We start from the raw sequence: 21,600 nt of genomic DNA, 5'->3' as shown, positions 1-21,600 counted from the left end.
AACTATTTATGTGTGTACAGTTACTCATATACAAACTTAGATTACATAGCTGCTTAAGTTGATTTTCTTGGTTCACATTCAGATGATTCAGGGTTTATCAAGTGTAGGCCTTTACTTTTAAATGCAGGCATTTGCCTTGAAGCCAGAGGGGGAAAAAAAGGTGTACTGAAGAAGTAAATAACATTTTATGTTATGCTGGCAAATATAATATATTGTACCATAAAAGAAACAGTAGTACCATTTAAAAATTAAAAATAAAAAACACAATAATGAAGATTGAATTTGAAGATGTTATTGAAATTTAATAGGAGTCTAGGTGCTAATATGTTGCTATATCAATAGATACTTGTATTCACCATAGTAATCACAGGACATTAATGTAACAATATAAAATGCACCATCATTATTCATCAGCTTCTAAAATAGTTCTTGATCCAACATCCATCTGTCAGAACCCGGACGGAGGTGGATACGCACAGACCCGTACGCAGGATAGCTTCAAATGATAGGGGTTTAATACATGAGGAAGACAAACATAAACCACACTACACAGGGAACTAACATTATTATTAATGAAGCGCGCTGCCTATGGCAACGCGACTCACATATATACAGACAGGGACAATCACACACAATGGGGAACAGGTGTGATGATCGGGAGGAGCAGACGAAGACGGGGCAATCACGTGACACATACAAACACAAACACACATGGCCATAAGTCTGCGCTGATCCCTGACACCATCATGTACACCTTTTTTATTCTGAGCTCTGACAATTAGCTGGTTTCAAAAAATGAGATTACAAAGAAATGAGACAATAAAAGTCAGGAAATAATGACTGTTTTGAATATATGTTTGGAATATATGGAATTTTATCATGCTTTTGTTTATCTTATTATTTTTTAAAGTATTACTCAAATTTTTTTGCTGACTTAAAATTATTTTCACTTTGTTGATATGTTTTCCCATTGGTGGTACTAAATTCTATATACTAAATTATTAAGCCTTGCATTTTGTATTGTTGTACCTTTTGATTTTTGATCTTGTCTTGTTGACTAGTTTTTGGATTAAGGCTTTCCCCATGTTGTACTGTTTGCTGTTTGCTGTTCTCTTGACTTCCTGACAGCCTCAATCTGGACTCCACTGCATGACACTGGGCAAAGCCAGATCAATTATTTTTGCTATACACCAAAGATATTTCTATTGGATGTCAAAAGATGAATGAAACAATAGATCCAAATTTTAGTTTTCTGTTATTAATATTTGCTTCTAAATGTGTAAACAATTTAAAACATAGCCAATATTTAGGTGTGTAAAATAATTGGAAAGTCTAATGTTTGGTTGCATATACAGTACCTTGCTTGCAATAACCTTTTTGCTTGCAGAACATTTTGAGTTTATTGTCTTTTTAAAGATTAATGAGCATGTTCCACAAGCAGTCATGCAAACTTAAGCTATGACACTGCCTCCACTATGCTTGACTGATGAGCATGTATATTTTAGATCATTAACAGATCCTTTCTTTCACCAAGCCTTTTTTGGCCTTTTAATAACTTCGATTGAGGTAAATCTTGGTTCCACTATTGTGGCTTATCATTATATTTCTTATATGGCCAATTCCACACTGGCCTTTTGATTCTTACAGCTGAGGAGTAGTTTATACATTATACCATGGGTATATTTATATTTCTGCTCATCTTTTTTGAGTAGTGGATTGTGATTCCTGTAGCCCTGCCCTGTGGAGGTTGGTGGTATTGTCAGTGCCTGAAGTTTGGAATTTCTTCATAGCTCACAACTATCTGTGTCATCAATTACTATTGTTTTCTTTGGCAGACCTGCTTGTTATTATACCAGTTGTTTCATTCTTTTTCAAGATTACATATTGTTATATTGGCTAAGCTTAATGTTTGTGCAATGACTTTTATTGTGTTTCCATATTTTCCAGTCCTGTTGGTTATATTGTTTTTTAATGTTATTAAATGTTATTAATGTTGTTCTGCCCCACCAAAATCTAAAGCCACAAGCCACTGCTGTTCTCCCCTATACAAAAAATGTGGCCATGGTTTAAAGGATAAGTTGAACAAGCAGGCTTTTTTTATGCAGTGTAGTTTTCAATTTAAGATATAAAAAACTTTAAATAAACATTTTGTACAAGATACTATTATTTAATCAATAGTGTCATATTTATGGATTTAAAACCACCACAAGTCTCTTTACTCTTTTTATCTTACCCTCCTCCACCCCTGTTACAATGGATGCAAAATTGTCATCCAGCAGGATCATATCAGCTGCTTGTTTCGAGACATCAGATCCTGCTATTCCCATTGCAATGCCGATGTCAGCCCGCTTTAGTGCAGGAGAGTCATTTACCCCATCACCTGTCACTGCCACTATAGCACCCTGCAAATACAAACAACAGTTTCAGTGTGGCCCTAGTCTAATGCCACTAACCATTAAAAACAATTAAATACAATGAAGCATTCCAACCAGCAACCAAAAACTGGCATAAAGGCCTACTAATTTGTATAATAAACAATGTATAATCTTTTGAGAAGAGAGCTGGTCAACCACCATCTAAACTTTTTTGGATGAAAGCCAGATTGCACACACTATGTCATCTGCTCTTCTTCTGGTCACTCAGGACAAGAGATTGGGTGCACCATGATGTTTAATTTAGAGACCACATTAGAACTGTCTGTCAGAATTCTGTCAGATATTGCCTAGAAGGCTGTACCACACTCACAGTCACCCAGCTATAGACTGAACACACTTGGGTTCAATCAGCCTTATGATTCATTGTGCACACTGCAAAGAATTTGCTGAGTTTATGCATCTACTGCCAAAGCCTTTTGTTCATTGTGTTGCATCCTGGTTTTGATCATGTGGTTTTTCCCTCTACCTCTAATAACTTGGAACATAGGTTGACCATTACCTTTTTTTGACAATGCTTTTACCTTACATTGCTGAACGAGATCTTACATTGTTGAACAAAGATTTGGCCAAAAATGTAGCCAAAGCTAACCCTGTAAACCTGTTAACCAACCCTCAGGAGGGTGGATTTAAGTCACCCTGTTGTACAGCCATGGCCAAAAGTATTGACAGTCACATAAATTTTGTGTTTTGAGAAGTTTGTTGCTTTACTTATTGTGTCGATTCACACAGTTTTTAGATTATTATGCAGAATGATTAGATGCATTTTTAAGAATTGCAAAAAGTTTAATTGGTTAAAATGACCTCCTGGCACAAAATGAAAAACTAGCACCAATTCACCAATCATATCATCAGCATATGGGAAGTGTGAACAAATACTAGTCAGCAGAAATCATCCTATCATTCTGTTTGTATTATAAGAACTGATTGCTATAATAGGGAAATTAAATGCGTCTAATCATTTGTGTTCTTGTACAGAAATGTGTGCAGCCATGACTGCATTGCATCAAATGGCCTCACGTGAAAGGATATTGCTGCAAAGAATATTGCACCTGAACGAACCATTTACCAGTTCATCAAGAACTTCAAGAAGAGAGGTTTAACTGTAGCAAAGGAGGCTTCAGGACATCTCAGTGTCTAGCAAGTGCCAGGATCATCTCCTTCCTAGAGAATCAGAGCCACAACCAGTGCAAAGCTTGCTCTGTATTGGCAGCACGTGGGTGTGAGTGCATCTTTGGATAATGTGTCAAGAAGGACATGAAGAATTTAAAGACAGACTAAAATTCTGCAGGAAGTACAAAGGCTGGACTGCAGAAGACTGGTACAAAATATATTTTTTCTGATAAAGCCCCATTCCGACTGTTTGGGACATATGGAGCATCGATTCCATGGAGAAGAATTGGTAAATTCATTCATGAGTCCTATGCAGTGCCAACAGTGAGGCATCCTGAGACCAACAATGAGTGGTGTTACTTTTTATCCAGTGGAGTGTGCTCTCTCCCAATTCTGACCAAAAACGAATAAAGAATGAATAAAGAATGGTATCAAAATGTCAAGAGCATCTTCTCCCAGCGATCTAGAAGATCACCTCTGGTTATTATCCATGCATTTTTCAGCATGATGGAGCACCATGTCACAAAGTAAGAGTGATAATTAAGTGACTCGGATACAGTATCATTACATTGAAATTTTGGATCAGTGGCCAAGCAACTCCCTGGATTTTAATCCCATAGACAATCTGTGGTCAATCAGCAGAAAGTTAGTCGACAAGCAGAGGCCCACAACTCCAAGTAATAAGGCAAGAATGGATCACCATCAGCAAGGATTTGGTCTAGACATCAAGCCTTCCAGAGTGAATTGCAAAGCTTAGGAAGAAGGTCAACAATGTAAAGATTGACTCTGTTTTTGCCAATAAAAGCAATGAAATAGTATACCACAAACACACTATAGTGTTTTAGGAGAATCTAATTTCAGTAGGGGAAAATTACTATTTGAAAGATGCTATTCTTTAGATCCATTTATTTCATTTGTAATTTATGTTTTGTCAACTCATTGCATATTTGTACTTAGACTGTGTAATGGCCCAATCTAATTATTTGGAGGCAGCACTAATCTGCTTGTAACTTCATGGAAAATATTATATATTATGTTTATGAAACCAGATTGACAAAAGCCTAACTAGCAAAAAGCTATTTTTTTCTTTTTCACACACACACACACACCTACCTGTCGCTGGCAGCCCTCAACAATGATGAGTTTCTGTTGTGGAGAGGTGCGAGCAAAGACAATCTCAGTGTGGTTTCTCAGGAGATCATCCAAATACTCTGAACTCATCTCCTTTAGATCAGCACCATGTACTACACATGCCTTAGCATCTCTGTCTCAGACACACAAACACACATATTAGAACATTACATCTGAATGCAGTTTTTTGAGGAAAAAGAGAAAAAAACAGTTTATCATCAAGCCACTGAAAAAAATACACTACAGTGGTGTGAAAAAGTGTTGGCTCCATCCTGATTTTTTATTTTTTTGCATGTTTGTCACACTTTAATGATTCAAATCATCAAACAAATTTAAATATTAGACAAAGATAACACAAGTAAACACAACATGCAATTTTTAAATGAAGGTTTATATAATTAAGAGAAAACAAAATCCAAACCCACATGGCCCTGTGTGAAAAAGTGTTTGCACCCCCCACCTGTTCGCAATCAAGAAATCACTTAAATAAGACCTGACTGACAAAGTGAAGTAGACCAAAAGATCCTCAAAAGCTACACATCATGCCAAGATCCAAAGAAATTCAGGAACAAATGAGAGAAAGTGATTGAGATCTATCATTCTGGAAAATGTTATAAAGCCATTTCTAAAGCTTTGGGACTCCAGCGAACCACAGTGAGAGCCATTATCCACAAATGGCAACAACATGGGACAGTGGTGAACTTTCCCAGGAGTGGCTCATCCAAGATGTCACAAATGACACCACAACAACATCTAAAGAACTGCAGGCCTCACTTGCCTCAGTTAAGGTCAGTGTTCATGACTCCACCATAAGAAAGAGACTGGGAAAAATGGCCTGCATGGCAGAGTTCCTAAAAGAAAATCGCTGCTGAGCAAAAAAAACCATAAAGGCTCGTCTCAGATTTGTCAGAAAACATCTTGATGATCCCCAAGACTTTTGGGAGAATACTCTGTGGACTGACGAGACAAAAGTTGAACATTTTAGAAGGGGTGCGTCCAATTACAGCTGGTGTAAAAGTAACACTGCATTTCAGAAAAAGATAATAATACCAACAGTAAAATATGGTGGTGGGAGTGTGATGATCTGGGGCTGTTTTTCTGCTTCAAGACCATGAATTCTGCTGTCTACCAAAAAATCTTGAAGGACAATGTGCAGCCATCTATTCGTGACCTCAAGCTGAAGCAAAGTTGGTTTCTGCAGCAGGACAATGATCCAAAACACACCAGCAAGTCCACCTCTGAATGGCTGAAGAAAAACAAAATGAAGACTTTGGAGTGGCCTAGTCAAAGTCCTGACCTGAATCCTATTACGATGCTATGGTATGACCTTAAAAGGCGGTTCATGCTCGACAACCCTCTAATGTGGCTAAATTAGAACAATTGTGCAAATATAAGTGGACCAAAATCCCTCCACAGTGCTGTAACAGACTCATTGCAAAAGCTTGATTGCAGTTCTTGCTGCTAAGGGTGGCCCAACCAGTTATTATGTTTAGGGGCAAGAACTTTTTTCACACAGGGCCATGTAGGTTTGGATTTTGTTTTCCCTTGATAATAGAATCCTTCATTTGAAACCTGCATGTTGTGTTTACTTGTGGTATCTTTGATTAATATTTAAATTTGTTTAATGATCTGAAACATTAAAGTGTGACAAACATGCAAAAAAAATAAATAATCAGGAAGGGGGCCAACACTTTTTCACAGCACTGTACGTACAGAATACACATGAAGATGCACATACCGTGGGTTAACTTGACTTAATGGGATGTTAAGTCTCTCTGCAATGTCCTCCACTGTTTCATTGCCTTCTGAGATTATGCCAACACCTTTGGCAATTGCCTTAGCCGTAATTGGATGGTCTCCAGTTACCATTATCACCTTTACAAATGTATTACAATTAATGCATTTTTCACTGATATTCAAAATGCAAATATGCAAAAATGATAATTTCTTACTACTTAACCTCTTACATTGGCTCAGACAAAAAGCAAAAATCAAGTTTGAAATGTACCTATGGTATTACAAAAATGCTTCTCAATAGAAACATTTCCAAGTAAATAGATGAACACAGAGCTTTACAACATACCGATTGAAAACAAATATGTGCATGAATGAAAGAATTAATTAGTACCTTTATCCCAGCAGATCGACACTTGCCCACAGCATCAGGCACAGCAGCTCTTGGGGGGTCAATCATAGACATTAGACCTAAAAAGCACATCTTGTCCATAGGGAAATTTATGTCATCACAGTCAAATGCAAAACCTCTTGGGAAATGAGAGGGTGACAGCAGTAGGTGGCAGAAGCCTGCACAAGTGATATATTGATAAACAAAACAGAAGATAAAAAAGTGGCATACATTTTCAATCACATTCAAAAAAATTTAAATTGTTATCAGGATGAAAAAATAAACACCATAGAGACTTAATCTTCACAAGAGGCCACTAGTACACAAACACAATCTAATATTTCTAAGTGAGAAACTCTGGATTCTGGATGTTTACAAGACATATAGTGCAACTTTTTTGGTCAGAATTGCTAATGCCAGTTATGTATAGTGTTATAATTATGATTTGATGTAATAGTGTTGTGTTATAAGAATAAATTAATAGTATATATGCATTGCATTTCATTTTTAATATATCAAACGACTATATCTACCAGACATTTTATGGGTGTTTTTACCAACAAACACAAATATATTCAATCACCATCTTCTGATGACTACCTAAGCACGCAGTCTATAAACATGTTTTTTGTCCCTTACCAAAAATGCTCACTCCCCTTTTTCTTACCCAACACTCTCTCCCCGAGACCCCCCAGGTCCATGTAAGCTCCCTGGAATGTATCTCTCCAGTCATTATCCAAAGGAACCTCTTGCCCATTGATCATAATTGTATTGCACCTACACATTCAAAAATCTATGGATTATCGGTAATTACAACTTTTAGTAATAACATTATTATTCTACATATATTACTAATAAATTATCAAATGTTGAGCAAAACAGAGTAATAACCCATAATCACAATGATAGGTTTATAGTCAGTAGAGAAAGAACAGACGAGTACTTATTGGTTAAACGAAGACTTACCTATCCAAAATCCTCTCAGGTGCTCCTTTCATTACCAGGAGATGTTCAGTTGGACTGTCTTCAATTTCATGGATAGACAGCTAGAGGGATGTGTAGAATAATAAAATAGTTGGTGTGTTTTGGGGGAAGTATTTTGTCAATTTAATAGCTTCTTGAAGGAAATGGGCAATATGAGCATGAGGTTATTGTCAAGACTATGTTACCCATCAGCCTCTGCACCTAACAAGATCACAAGTTACATTTATATCTAATGAGCAATTATTTAAATTCTCTCCCTGCTATTTATCGCTCACCTCATGTGTCCCTGTGTTTAGCTAGTTCTTGTTGCTTTTATTCCCTTGTCCCTTTCGTGTGTTTTGGATTCTATCAATTAAACAGTATCAGCACTTGCATCTGCCTTTGACTACATTCCCTGACAGAATGCAAGACCCACAATGGATGCAGCAGACATGCTTTTAATGAGCATAACCTGCAAAATTACCAGATCAAGCAAATCAGGGAGAAACAGAGGCGGTGTGACTGACTCCTTCTGGACCAATTCATGGCTTGACTACACAAAATTATTTGGGAGTAGTTCTAACCTGTGGATTGTCTAGGCCTACTCAGCCAAACACAGACAGTTGCTGTTTTATTTTATGAAAACCTTTTTTTTAATGCTTATTATAATAATATATTAAATTTACCATATTCCTGGTAGCAAAGGACTACTGAAGGTAATGGCTAAGAAGGTAATGAGTGAAAATACTAGCACTACTAAGCTGCCATTAAGCTAGATATTTAAGCAAGGACCTCTACTGCTCACTTGTACAAATGTCATTTTTTAAGGTTGTCAGTCTAAACAATACAATTTACAATGATTCACCAACTGTATTACATAGTATGAGTGTGTTTGTACCTGAAACTTGTTAGTTGAGTTGAATGGAATTTCTGCTACTTTGGGGTTTCTTTCTCGAAATGCCATCACAGACCCACAGGAGAGCTCAATGCACTTTAACAAAGCAGACTCTGATGCATCACCTGCTGTCTCCCTCTACATAAACATCATATTCATAGTAAATTCTAATTAGAAAGAAAATATTGACTTAATTAGGAAGTCAAAATTGTAGATAAATAGATAAATCCAACGTGCTTGTCAGCCCACCTTCAGTATAGGAACATCTTTTTGACCAGCTTTAAAGACAGCACGGTTGCAGAGAGCCGCTACACGTGACAAAGCAGTCCATGAGGGGGAGCTCTTATCAAAGGCCCCATTTCCTGCAAGCAAAATGAATCACATCCAAAGAATATAAATACATGTGTACACAAGTACGTGTTTTATTCAAGTTCTCTACAATGAAGTTAATTGACATGGATTAAAACAGTATATCTGCAAGTATAGCTCTTACCTGATTGATCCTCTGTAGTGTCTGCCTCGTAGATCTGGTTGTCAAACCACAAGTGGGCCACAGTCATGCGGTTCTGCGTCAGGGTTCCAGTCTTATCTGAGCATATAGTGGAGGTAGAGCCTAAAGTCTCTACAGCCTCCAGATTCTTCACCAAGCAATTTTTATGTGCCATACGTTTTGCTGTCAGAGTCAGACACACCTGAGGGAAGAAAAAAGGAGTGAGATGGAGCAAAGAGAGTTATTATTATTAATTTTATTGCTTATTTTTGTACTATTTTAAGTTTGAATTGAAATGAGAGAGGCAGTGAGATAGAGAGCAAAGCAGGAAAAGAGAGAAGTGAAATAAATTTGGAAAAGTAATAAATTTGTCAGGAGCAAAATTGCAAACTGCCCATGACAAAAGAAAGAGAGACGTATTAATTTTCATTTGCAGAGACTGAATTTGTCAATAAGACCAATAGAGAAGAACATACAAAATATAAACTACAACAGTTACACACACAGCATAAAGAAGAGTCAAGAAGAGAGATAATGAGTTTAGAGCAAAAAATGCAATAAACGATATACATAAGTAAATAAGAAATAAGACATCCATATATATATATATATATATATATATATATATATATATATATATATATATATATATATATATAAACAAAGACAAAAATAGAAACAGAGAGAGCGTGCACAAGACATTTAGTTAGTAGGGACACAAGACAGAGAGATGTAGACAGGTACAGAGATGGACTGGTAAAGTGTAAAGAGAGAAAGGCAGATACAAAGAGAGTCCAGAAAAAAGTATCAGAGAGAGTTTTTCATAGTGACAATGGCCAGCAGCCATAATGTATGTTGCATGTGTGTGTGTGTGTGTGTGTGTGTGTGTGTGTGTGTGTGTGTGTGTGTGTGTGTGTTGGGGGAAGAGAAAAACAGTTCCATTTCACTTCTAACCGCCAAGGGTGGTAAGAATCACCTGCACACCTTCTTTTGCGAGTGACACACGTGCCAAAACTTTCTATCTAAGTCATGTAGTGGGATGGAGTAATATTTACAACAAAAACTGCTCCATACAGCAATCTTTCCTTTATTCTTCAATTCAATTCAATTCAAGTTTATTTGTATAGCGCTTTTTACATTGGGCTTTGTCTCAAAGCAGCTTTACAGAACATAAACATAGAACAGAAGGTAAATATAAGGAAAAATATAGAGAATTAATATAGTAAAAAATTCAATATATATATAGTGGACAGTGTGTATGTATGTATGTATGTATGGATGGATGGATGGATGGATGCATGTATGTATATGCATTTATCCCCAATGAGCAAGTTTGAGGTGACTCAGGCAGCAGTGGCAAGGAAAAACTCCCTTAAATTGGTAAGGAAAAAACCTTGAGAGGAACCAGACTCAAAGGGGAACCCATCCTCATATGGGTGACACTAGAGGGTGTGATTACAAATATACAGTCAAACAAATGTTGAATTGGTGTAAAGATCACATGGAGTTCAGATCTCCTCTTGGTATCATAGAGTCCAACTGGAGCTGGTACATCTGTAGATGTCTCAGGATTCTCATAGATTTCTCATAGGATTCTCTCAGCCTTATTCTTCTCACCTCATGCACATAATTTGCACGTGTCCACTTTTTAGTGATTCTTCAGGTGTTATGTCATCCAGGATAACCTCGTCTCATTTTATTTACATTGGTTTCCCTCAATTTGCCATGCACCTCCATATCCCCCCTACCCATTGCTAAGTTTAAGAAATTAACTAAATTTCATTTAATATGCAATTTCCTGATTGGAGTTGTTTTCAGCTACATAATAGACCCCTCATTTTTATTCACTTGGGTCATGCAAACTATGTTTGAACAACTTGCAAGCTAAAGAGTGTAATGAACAGTAAGGTAGACTGCCTAGGTCCACCAGGATATGATACATATATTTAAATGATACATATATTTATGGGAGGCACATATTGACATGACCTCCTTATATATATTTGTCTGTTGTGTGAAGGACAAAAGTTGAGTACATACATTGGTGTAAATCTTGGTGATAACCTTTGTTTATCAATGTGGTGCAAGGCTTTGTTTATCAATGTGTGAGGGGATGTAAACTTTACCGTGACTGTTGCTAACAATCCTTCAGGCACATTTGCAACAATAATGCCAATAAGGAAGATGACAGCCTCAAGCCATGAGTAGCCAAGGATGATTGAGAGGATAAAGAAGGAGACCCCGAGAAACACAGCTACACCAGTAATGATGTGGATGAAGTGTTCAATTTCTAGGTTGATGGGGGTCTGGCCCACCTCCAACCCAGAAGCCAGGGTTGCTATTCGTCCCATAATTGTACGATCTCCTGTTGCAATCACAATGCCACGAGCCGTGCCTGCACCCAAACAAACACGCACACACAAACATCCATTAATAGATATCTAAGATTGACCCACATCTAAGAGAGGATATACTGTATGTGACTTAATATAATAATAGCTAATAGAAAATAATAATAATACAATAATAAATTAATAAATAAAAAACAGGCTGATTGTGAACAAATATCTTTATCTGTGTGTTGATGAGTAAGGAAGTCATTACAAGGAGAAAAGTCACAAATTTTTATCAGTTGTCAAATCTGGAAATATACTGTTTAAGCTGCACTGATATATTCCAGATGACACTGTATTTATAAAGTATCTACTTACTACATCTCTTAGTTTTGGTTGGGATAATTATCATCTCTTCTTACAATGGTTTGTATTCTTCTGTGAAATTAACAAACACTTCCATTGAGCTATTAAATAAACCAACATTTGTTGGGCATTGATGTCTACATCACATTGCCTGTAATAGTTTGATGGTACTATAAGATGATAAAATAATAGTTTCAAATCAGTGTTATCAGTAACAAATTTCAAACACAATAATACATTGAGAAACATCTCAAATTAAATGTTTTTGTCTTCTGTCTGGCCATAATAGATAAAACCAGTATCAGTATTAATTAATTAATTAAGATAGATAGATTATACCAGTAGCAACCAAACACCTTATCTATATCAAAAGACAGGTGGACAGAGAACAGATGTTCCAAACAGATGTTTCTGTTCATATGAGATGAGTAATTGTTAGTTTTTGTCAAACGTCAACGTTAAGAAAAGTGAGGGGAAAATGTATTTTGTAAGGAAGGAATTTTATGTAACAATTTCAGTTGAATACACAAGTTCTAGAGAATAGATATATTCATAGCAGAAATTTATTTGTGGGACTTGTGTCTTTCTTCATATGAACACAGCTACAGTAATATAATTGATTATGGTGCATTGCAAAAAAAATATAAAAGCTCTGGTATGCAATCAGTTACAAGTTAGAATAGCTACTTACAGATAAAGCTGTTTACAGTTAGCAAATTTACAAATAAATAGACAAACAGATGAATAAAACTCTCACCCTCCACACAGTTAATAGAGAAGAAGCCAATATTTCTGGACTCAAGGGGGTTTTCATGAGTGCAGTCTGGGGAACGGGTTTGAGGCTCAGATTCTCCTGTCAGAGAGGAATTGTCTACCTGAAGGGGAAGAAGCATCATGCATAATTTATATAATAATAATAATAATAATAATAATAATAATAATAATAATAATAATAATAATAATAATATAGAATTTGTTGAGCTTGAGACGATGTGTTGATAGGGATGTGAGACTGAGTAGAGGGAAGAACACATCAGAAAATTGCTGTTGGCAACTTGGCAACCAGTACCACTACAGTAGACACTGGAATAAATTAAGTCTCTGGTCATTTTGAGTGAATTTACAGTAAGGGTATTGAATCAGAAAAAATACTGATACTGTTAACATCACTGAACATTTCACTTGAGGTTACTGTTTTTTAAAAACTCTTGCCTGATTTTGGTTGTGTTGTTGTTGATTTCCTTTTGAACATTCATGCCTGATAATACCCTCTGTTCCCCCGAGGGACCCATTGCCTGAGTATTGACACTGGTATGCTTCTGGATTAGAGTACAGTATATTTATACTACAGTCTAGTTATGAAGCAATGCGAAGTATCATCAGCTCACCCTGCCTTACCAAGCCGTGCTGTATTCTCCTGATTAGCGGTTCTGTATACTGACGTTTGCCTGATATTTCAGTTTTTGCTTTTTGACTTGCCCTTTTATATTGTTTGTTTGCCCCGGAGACCTTTGCCTGTTTTTTGACCCCACCTTCTGCCTGACATTGTGGATGTACTCTGTTTTGGACCTATTCATCATGCTCTTACACTGCACATGGTTCAATTCCTCCATCATTACAGGATACTTTGCCAACGATGGATCATGCAGATGAACAGCAGCTACAAGCTATGGTCATTCAACAAGGCCAAGCTATTGTTGCTAATCAGGAGCAGCTAGCTAACCTGTAAGCCACTAACACCCGCCTGCTACAAGCTCTTGCTGCTCCCACCAAGCCACGCAAAGAGTAGGTGCACATGGTGCTCCCGAAATATTTGACAGTGCCACTGAAAACTGCAAAAGCTTCCTTCAGCAATGTGAGCACCAGCCTGACGCCTAACGCAAAGACTCCACAAAATGTGTCTTCTTTCTGATGTTGTGCACGGGAAAATGCTCTGGTAACAGAATCTTATGCTCATTTCAAGCAATTGCTTTGAGTTTTTGAGTAAGCTTTGAGTTTAATCACTATTTTGATGTCAGTGAAGACATAAGAATTTTTGTTGCTCAGCTTTTCTTGTACCTTGCAACCGCTGGAAGAAATGATCCGTAGATCAGCTGGAATGCGATCACCTCCCTTTATTTCCACCAGGTCTCCCAGAACCACCTCCTCTGCATTGATCTGCCTTTTCTCCCCCTCACGTATCACTAAAGCTTGCTATAAACAGTAAAAATATTACATTTATTTGTCTGCTTTATAATTCACTTTGGCAAGTGTGTTACCCTGACAAGCTTCCGGTCTGCTCTTCTCACCTAACTAAGTCTATAAAGCATATAGATATAAATATATAAATAGACATAAATATTAATATAATTATTTATAGATTTATTAATATCATTAAATTGGGCATGTGAGCACAGAGAAAATGCTAAATTTAGAACATGCTCTAAAAAGAAACCTTTTTTAATGTGCAATAATCAACAGTCAGTAACATCATGAAACTCCTCTAACTTTACATCAGACCTAAGCATTGTTGCATCCAACATTCTGTCATGTAAATCAAAATGGCATTTTAGCCTATATTTAGAAACTAAAATTATATAACTTAGCTAATAGTTTAACACTTTATTGCTCATGATGCACCTTGGATAGAATAATGCATAAAGGCATTTGCTTGTGTTGGTTAAAATCCAAATATTGAATTATCAAGCTTTATCTGTTCATTAAGGAATGTTTTAATATTAACATTTTCTTGCTATATTTACCTGACCTACAATTGTAAAAACTTAAAATGTTTTTCGTGTAAAATGGGCTTTGCTAACATAGAAAGATTATGACTTCAATAACATGTGGCACTGACCTGCGGCACCATATTCTTGAAGGAGTCCATGATACGTGAACTTTTGGCCTCTTGGTAGTAAGAAAAGCAACCTGTGACGATGACCACAGCAGCCAGAACTACTCCCAAATATAACTGTATCACATAAAATGAGGTAGGGGAAACAAGATTCTTTGGTGTGTCAGTGTAGCTGTGATTGTGTTTTTTCATTTTGTTCAGAACATTCACAAATTTTTGACAGTGTCAACTATTGGTTAAATAAGAGGATTGGTTTAAGCAGAATATGAATATTTTAGAGCTACACTTACGTTATCATTGGCTGGCTCACCCTCAGATGCAAACTGGATGCCATAAGCAAGGAAACAAAGGAGAGCACCTATCCACAGGAGGATGGAGAACCCCCCAAATAACTGTTTACAGAATTTCACCCACTCTGGAATGGTTGGAGGTGGAGTCAGAACATTACGCCCATCCCGTGCCAGGAGTTCCAATGCTCTTTTATTGGTCAGGCCCTGAGGAAGAGAAGCAAATCACTATCGATTGAATTGACATACAACATTAAAAGTTAACATTAATTTGGCCACACTTTTATTTCTCTAAATAAATATTAATGTGAAGATTATATATATATATATATATATATATATATATATATATATATATATATATATATATAAAGAGAGAGAGAGAGAGAGAGAGAGAGAGAGAGAGAGAGAGAGAGAGAACTGTACTGAAATTAAAAAATGTTCTTTTTCAGGATTGACTTTATTATTCAATTAGTCTGGCCCTGTAATTTATATCTTACTGTTAATAGTTCCTTAATTACCTTACATTTGGTATTATCCTCAAATTATTCCATATTTTGTAGTACTGAGACTAGCTCACATTTTCAACAAATCCTAGCTAGGTGACAACCTGAATTAGGATCTTAAAAAACATAGACTCAGTGATCAGGTGGTTCCTTGCTTCACAGCTGTGTTTTTTAATTCCATTTCATTGACCCCAGACATTGGGTAAGTTAACGCTCCAGATACAGCATGATATAGATACAGCACTCTGATTAATAAAAAAGGTAGTCAAGATACATTATTATCTACTTCTTAAAGAAAAAAGTGATATTATTATATAGTGAGAATACTAAGAATTGAGTACTGCTAATTAGAAATATGATTAATCTTACTTTAAACAGGTCCACCTCATAGCGAGCTGACAACTCTTCTAGAGAGAGCTTGTGATCATCCTGCAACAACATACATAAATTTGATGTGAATTTGATGTATTTGATGAACCTTCTACATACAGCAATCAACACAAATTCCATATATTTCAATGATATATAAGTTTAATTGAAATATAAATTAAATTTAAATGATAGAAATGTATATGTGAATAAGAAATACAAAGGTTTCACACCAAATTGGCCTCTTTCTTCAGTTCATCCAAATCTTTATCTTTCTTTTTCTTCTTTCCATTGTTCTGAGTAGCCTTAGGGCTGATCTCACGTCCATACTGATAGAGAAATGATGGGAGAGCATGCACAGAAAAATCATTATATTTAAAAAAGTTGCATTTGTGAATGGAATGTTGTTTCTTTCTAAATGACATCATGAAATTCAGGAAATTCAATTTCATCACTAGACCTAATACTAGTAGTATGTGTTTAAGGTAATTTTACAGTGTGAAACAATTCATATTTTATCTGCCAACTGTCAGGACCTTTACCATACGAAGGACAGGAAGTGTGCTAGTAAGATTATATCCAGCCCCACTTCTCTCACCTCTTTTATTCCCTTCCCACTTGCCAAATATGCCAAGTAATTAATGGTCTATCTGTCCTGTAGTATTTTATATTGTCTGTTTTCACTGTCATTTGTCTTGCACTGTCTACATTAGGTTGCAAATGATGAACTTCTTCTTGACTTGACTTGATTAATGCTTGAACCAGGCAAATGAACAGCTTTTTCTCAAACTATTGTCATTACCATCAAATGCATCACCTAGGCTTGTGCAACGTAATGATTTTATTGCCTCCTACACAATATTGCCACAAAATCCAGTGAATTTATAGCAGATTATATTATATTATCATACTTCTCCAGCCATTATGCATTTTGCATAGAGGCTATGAGTTGTCACATGGTATTTGTGGATTAAATTCTCTAAAATCTCTAGCATTTTCTGCATAAATACACATAGAAACATCAACAGATGTTCACACAAGTCCAAAAATTAGACAAAGTGAACCCATTTAAACAAACCAGACAAATCAGTGAGTGCCCTGTTTTATTTAAAGAAAAGGGAGCTATCTAAGTCTGATCTTCATAACATGTGTTTGTTAAATTGTATAATACTGGTTCATGAGGCTGTACAATGTTACAAAACCATTTCTAAAGAGTCAGACAGGTTCTGTACAAATGGAGGAAATTTATAAACATTGCTACTGTACCCTCCCAAAAGAGGTTAACCAACAAAGATCCCTGGGTTCTTTTGCAAGGCTTCTAAGCAACTAAAGGCCTCTCTTACATTGGCTAATTTTAATGTTCATAAGTCTTTGCTAAAGATCATGTGGACAAGCCAAAGGACTATTGGAAAAATTATTTGTGGACAGATAAGTCCAAAATATAACTTTTGGGTTTAAATGAGAAGTGTTATGTTTGGAGAAAGAACACTGCATTCCAGCATACAAACATTATCCTATCTGTAAAGCAGGGTGGTAATAGTATCATGCTTTGGGGCTTTTGCTGCATCTGGGCCATGACAGCATGTCATCATTGATGGAAAAATGAATTCAGAATTACACCAGTGAATTCTAAAGGAAAATGTCAGGACATCTGTCCATGAACTGAATCGCAAGAGAAAATTGGTCAAACACCAAGACAATGAGTTCACAAACGAATGATAAAAGAACAAAGATAATGTTTTGCAGTGGCCAGGACAATGTCCTGACTTTAATCAAATAGAAATATTGTGGAAGGACCTGAAGCAAACAGTTCATGTGAGGACACCCACCAAAATCCCAGTGTTGAAGCAGTTCTTAAAACCTGTTGTTCAGGACTGATCAATTAATGTAACACTTGGAAATCTGATGATGTCTGGGTTGAAAGGTTTCACAAACTTTTAAGTGGATTCATGAAGGAAAATTAGTAAAACATTTTAGTGTAAATCAATAACTATCACATTGTAATATTTTGTACACAATTCTGCATGTGTCTATCCAGGAACAATGTTTGCAAGGTGCTATAATTCACCCCAGATGGGACAATACTCTATCACTTGGTGCCACACACAAAAAGTAAGAAAGTCAGAGAACCCAGAGCAAACATTGGTAGACCATGCAAAGCACACAGTGGTGTGAAAAAGTATTTGCACCCTTCCTGATTTTTTCCACGTTTGTGACACATTAATGTTTTAGATCATCAAACTAATTTAAATATTAGTCAAAGTAAACACAACATGCCATTTTTAAATTAAGATTTTTTATTATTAAGGGAAAACAAATTCCAAACTCACATGGCCAAGTGTTTGCCCCCCTGTTAAAAAATAACTTAACTGTGGTTTATCACACCTGAGTTCAATTTCTCTAGCCACACCCAGGCCTGATTACTGCCACACATGTTCACAATCAAGAAATCACTTAAATAAGATCTGACTGACAAAGTGAAGTGATCCAAAGAAATTCAGGAACAAATGAGAAAGAAAGTAATTTACATTTACAGCATTTAGCAGACGCCCTTATCCAGAGCAACTTACATTTTTTTCTCATTTTTTTAATACAACTGATGGCAGCTTAGTGGATGTAGGTATGGTAGTCCAATGGTAGTCCAACACCTTAACCAGTAGGCTATCACATACCACAAAGTATCAGTCTAGAAAAGGTTATAAAGCCATTTCTAAAGCTTTGGGACTCAAGTTAACCACAGTGAGAGCCATTATTCAGAAATGGCAAAAACCTAGACCCCAAGAGCGCAGCAACGACTCATCCAAGATGTCACAAAAAACCCTACAGAAACATCCAAAGTACTGCAGGCCCCACTAGCCTTAGTTATGGTCAGTGTTAATGACTCCACCATGAAAAAGAGACTGGGAAAAATGGCCTGCATGGCAGAGTTCGAAGACAAAAATCGCTGCTGAGCAAAAGGAACATAAAGGCTCGTCTTAGATTTGCCAGAAAACATCTTGATTATCCCCAAGACTTTTGGGAAAATACTCTGTGGACTGACGAGACAAAAGTTGAACTTTTTGGAAGGTGTGCATCCAATTACAGCTCACGTAAAAGTAACACTGCATTTCAGAAAAAGATCATCATATCAACAGTAAAATATGGTGGTGGCAGTGTGATGGTCTGGGGCTGTTTTGCTGCTTCAGGACCTGGAAGACTTGCTGTGATAAATAGAACCATGAATTCTGCTTTGTACCAAAAAATCCTGAAGGACAATGTGCAGCCATCTGTTTGTGACCTCAAGCTGAAGCGAAGTTGGGTTCTGCAGCAGGACAATGATACAAAACACACCAGCAAGTCCACCTCTGAATGGCTAAAGAAAAACAAAATGAAGACTTTGGAGTGGCCTAGTCAAAGTCCTGACCTGAATCCTATTAAGATGCTGTAGCATGACATTACAAGGCGGTTCATGCTCGAAAACCCTCCAATGTGGCTGAATCACAACAATTGTGCAAAGATGAGTAGCTGAACAAACTCCTTGCAAGTTATCGTAAACACTTGATCGCAGTTCTTGCTGCTAAGGGTGGAGCAACCAGTTATTATGTTTAGGGGCAAACACTTTTTCACACAGGGCCAAGTAGGTTTGGATTTTGTTTTCCCTTAATAATAAAAACCTTCATTTAAAAACTGCATGTTGTGTTTACTTGTGTTATCTTTGACTAATATTTAAATTTGTTTGATGATCTGAAACATCTGAAACATTAAAGTGTGACAAATGTTTAAAATATATATATATGTATACAGTATATATCAATATATATATATATATATATATATATATATATATATATATATATATATATATATATATATATATATATATTATACCAGGAAGGGGGCCAACACTTTTTCACACCACTGTATGTACTGTACAGACAGTAAACCCATGTTTGGTATCAAACCCAGGACCCTTTCTGTGAGTCAGCAACGCTACCCAGTGAACCAGTGGGCTGCCCAGCCTTAGTATTTATAATAAATCACTTGTTTGAAAGTGAGCACTGGATTTAAAGGTCAGGGTTCAAATAATCTTTTAATGAATGAAGAGACATCAGGGCTTTCAGACACTTCCAGAGGCTAAAGTGTAAATTCAATAAATTCAGTGGCTGAACTGTCAAATTCAGTCTAATCTTTGCAGTTACCCTGACTGTATGAGCATGTCTACTGTAGGTATAGCTTTTTAATTTTTCTCTGTTTAATTTGTTAATTAAATCTCAATTCAACATTCGTTTATAAATGTTCTTTTTTTTAAACTACTTTGTTGCTAGTGTATTAATGCACAGCCAAATGAAATGTCTCTGTCACAGGACTGAAACGCTTTAACACATTGGTTATTTTTTATAACATATTTCTTATAACACAGGCACTGCCAAACAAAAAGTAATTAACAAAAAACTACTCAAACTGGTGATACCCATTGTGCTTTCATTTAAAATACAATTTACAGAATTTAAAAACACATTTTCTTGAAATATTGTCATCATGAAATTGTTTGTGGGTCAGTGAAACTCCATGCTCCATGCTGACGAAGGGACTAATGAAAATCATTTGCTCCTGTCACTCTTCCTTTGCTGTGTGTGTGTGTGTGTGTGTGTGTGTGTGTGTGTGTGTGTGTGTGTGTGTGTGTGTGTGTGTGTGTGTGTGTGTGTGTGTGTGTGTGTGTGTGTGTGTGAGAGAGAGAGAGATTGAGAGAGAGAGAGAGATCACATTGCGCAAAAGGATTGCGCAGCACCAAAATTAATGAACAGATAAATTAATTAATTCATTTATTATTTAATATAAAACTGCCTTCTTGCTGATTTGCCATTTAACCACAAATATGTTAGACTTCATTTATATAGAACTCTAAAGCTATATTTATTTATATTATATACTATATAATTCTAGGCTATTCATGTTTTCCTATTTAATATATATCCCTATATATATATCTGTGTGTATATCAGAAGCATAATACACAAATAGATATGCAGATATGTATAGGTATGTAATATATAGTTTAAATACATTTGAGAAAGCATTTGAGTAACTCACCCCTTTCCCCATGTTCTGAAAGCAAGAAAAAGAGATGTCGTTCTCTCTCAGTACATGTGTTTAAAGTAGGGGTGGTCTTTTTTTGGGATTGTCACCTCCTACTTCTACCTTCTGACCCCTCTCTACCAACCAACCAAGTCTGTCTTCTGCCAGAGTAACTTGAAGCCTCTCTGCACACTCACACACACACACACACACACACACACACACACACACACACACACACACACACACACACACACACACACACTTTTCAATCACCCATGCTAAATGATTCAATGTTTGTGTTGTGTAATTTTGCATAAAAGATAATTAAAAATAATGTAGCAGTTTCATGTGTCCCAAGACAGCATGTTCACCCATTCTCCTAGTTTAGTAGCTGCAGCATGCAAGAAGCATACAAGTATTGTAACTCTGAAAGTATTGTAATCGGATTATCAATTATTCTGACATGAATGAAAGGAAGGTGAATATTGAGGCGGCAGATCTTAACTAACACATTCATTTCCTGATATTTACGTCTAGATGTGTTAGCTCACGGGGCAGATCACCCAATATATGTGGGTAAAGTTAATGGATCCAATAGTTTTAAAGTATATTATGTAAATAACACTTAATATTTAGTTGATTATCCCTTGCTTGCATCAAGCCATTGCATTGCATTGGATTTTTCTTTTGTGCAACATT

General features: G+C 36.3%; 1 protein-coding gene across 1 annotated transcript in view; it reads right to left on the bottom strand.

The window, feature by feature from the left end:
• atp1a2a (ATPase Na+/K+ transporting subunit alpha 2a) overlaps positions 1-20,998 on the bottom strand; it is a 35,219-nt gene extending 14,221 nt beyond the window's left edge. Inside the window, exons 1-17 of the mRNA XM_027176791.2 lie at positions 20,914-20,998; positions 16,077-16,172; positions 15,844-15,903; positions 14,972-15,175; positions 14,685-14,798; positions 13,907-14,041; positions 12,606-12,723; positions 11,276-11,544; positions 9,153-9,351; positions 8,909-9,021; positions 8,663-8,797; positions 7,768-7,847; positions 7,469-7,578; positions 6,805-6,980; positions 6,415-6,551; positions 4,659-4,809; positions 2,234-2,402 (exon numbers count right to left, since the gene is read on the bottom strand). Coding sequence (XP_027032592.2) covers positions 2,234-2,402; positions 4,659-4,809; positions 6,415-6,551; positions 6,805-6,980; positions 7,469-7,578; positions 7,768-7,847; positions 8,663-8,797; positions 8,909-9,021; positions 9,153-9,351; positions 11,276-11,544; positions 12,606-12,723; positions 13,907-14,041; positions 14,685-14,798; positions 14,972-15,175; positions 15,844-15,903; positions 16,077-16,172; positions 20,914-20,925 — 2,278 coding nt within the window. The 5' untranslated portion in view covers positions 20,926-20,998. The remainder of the gene's footprint in view (positions 1-2,233; positions 2,403-4,658; positions 4,810-6,414; positions 6,552-6,804; positions 6,981-7,468; positions 7,579-7,767; positions 7,848-8,662; positions 8,798-8,908; positions 9,022-9,152; positions 9,352-11,275; positions 11,545-12,605; positions 12,724-13,906; positions 14,042-14,684; positions 14,799-14,971; positions 15,176-15,843; positions 15,904-16,076; positions 16,173-20,913) is intronic.
• Between the last annotated feature and the right edge of the window lie 602 nt (positions 20,999-21,600).

The sequence above is a fragment of the Tachysurus fulvidraco genome, chromosome 22, assembly GCF_022655615.1.
Source record: "Tachysurus fulvidraco isolate hzauxx_2018 chromosome 22, HZAU_PFXX_2.0, whole genome shotgun sequence".
Classification (NCBI taxonomy): Eukaryota; Metazoa; Chordata; class Actinopteri; order Siluriformes; family Bagridae; genus Tachysurus; species Tachysurus fulvidraco.
This window is presented reverse-complemented; position numbering and strand designations above follow the sequence as displayed.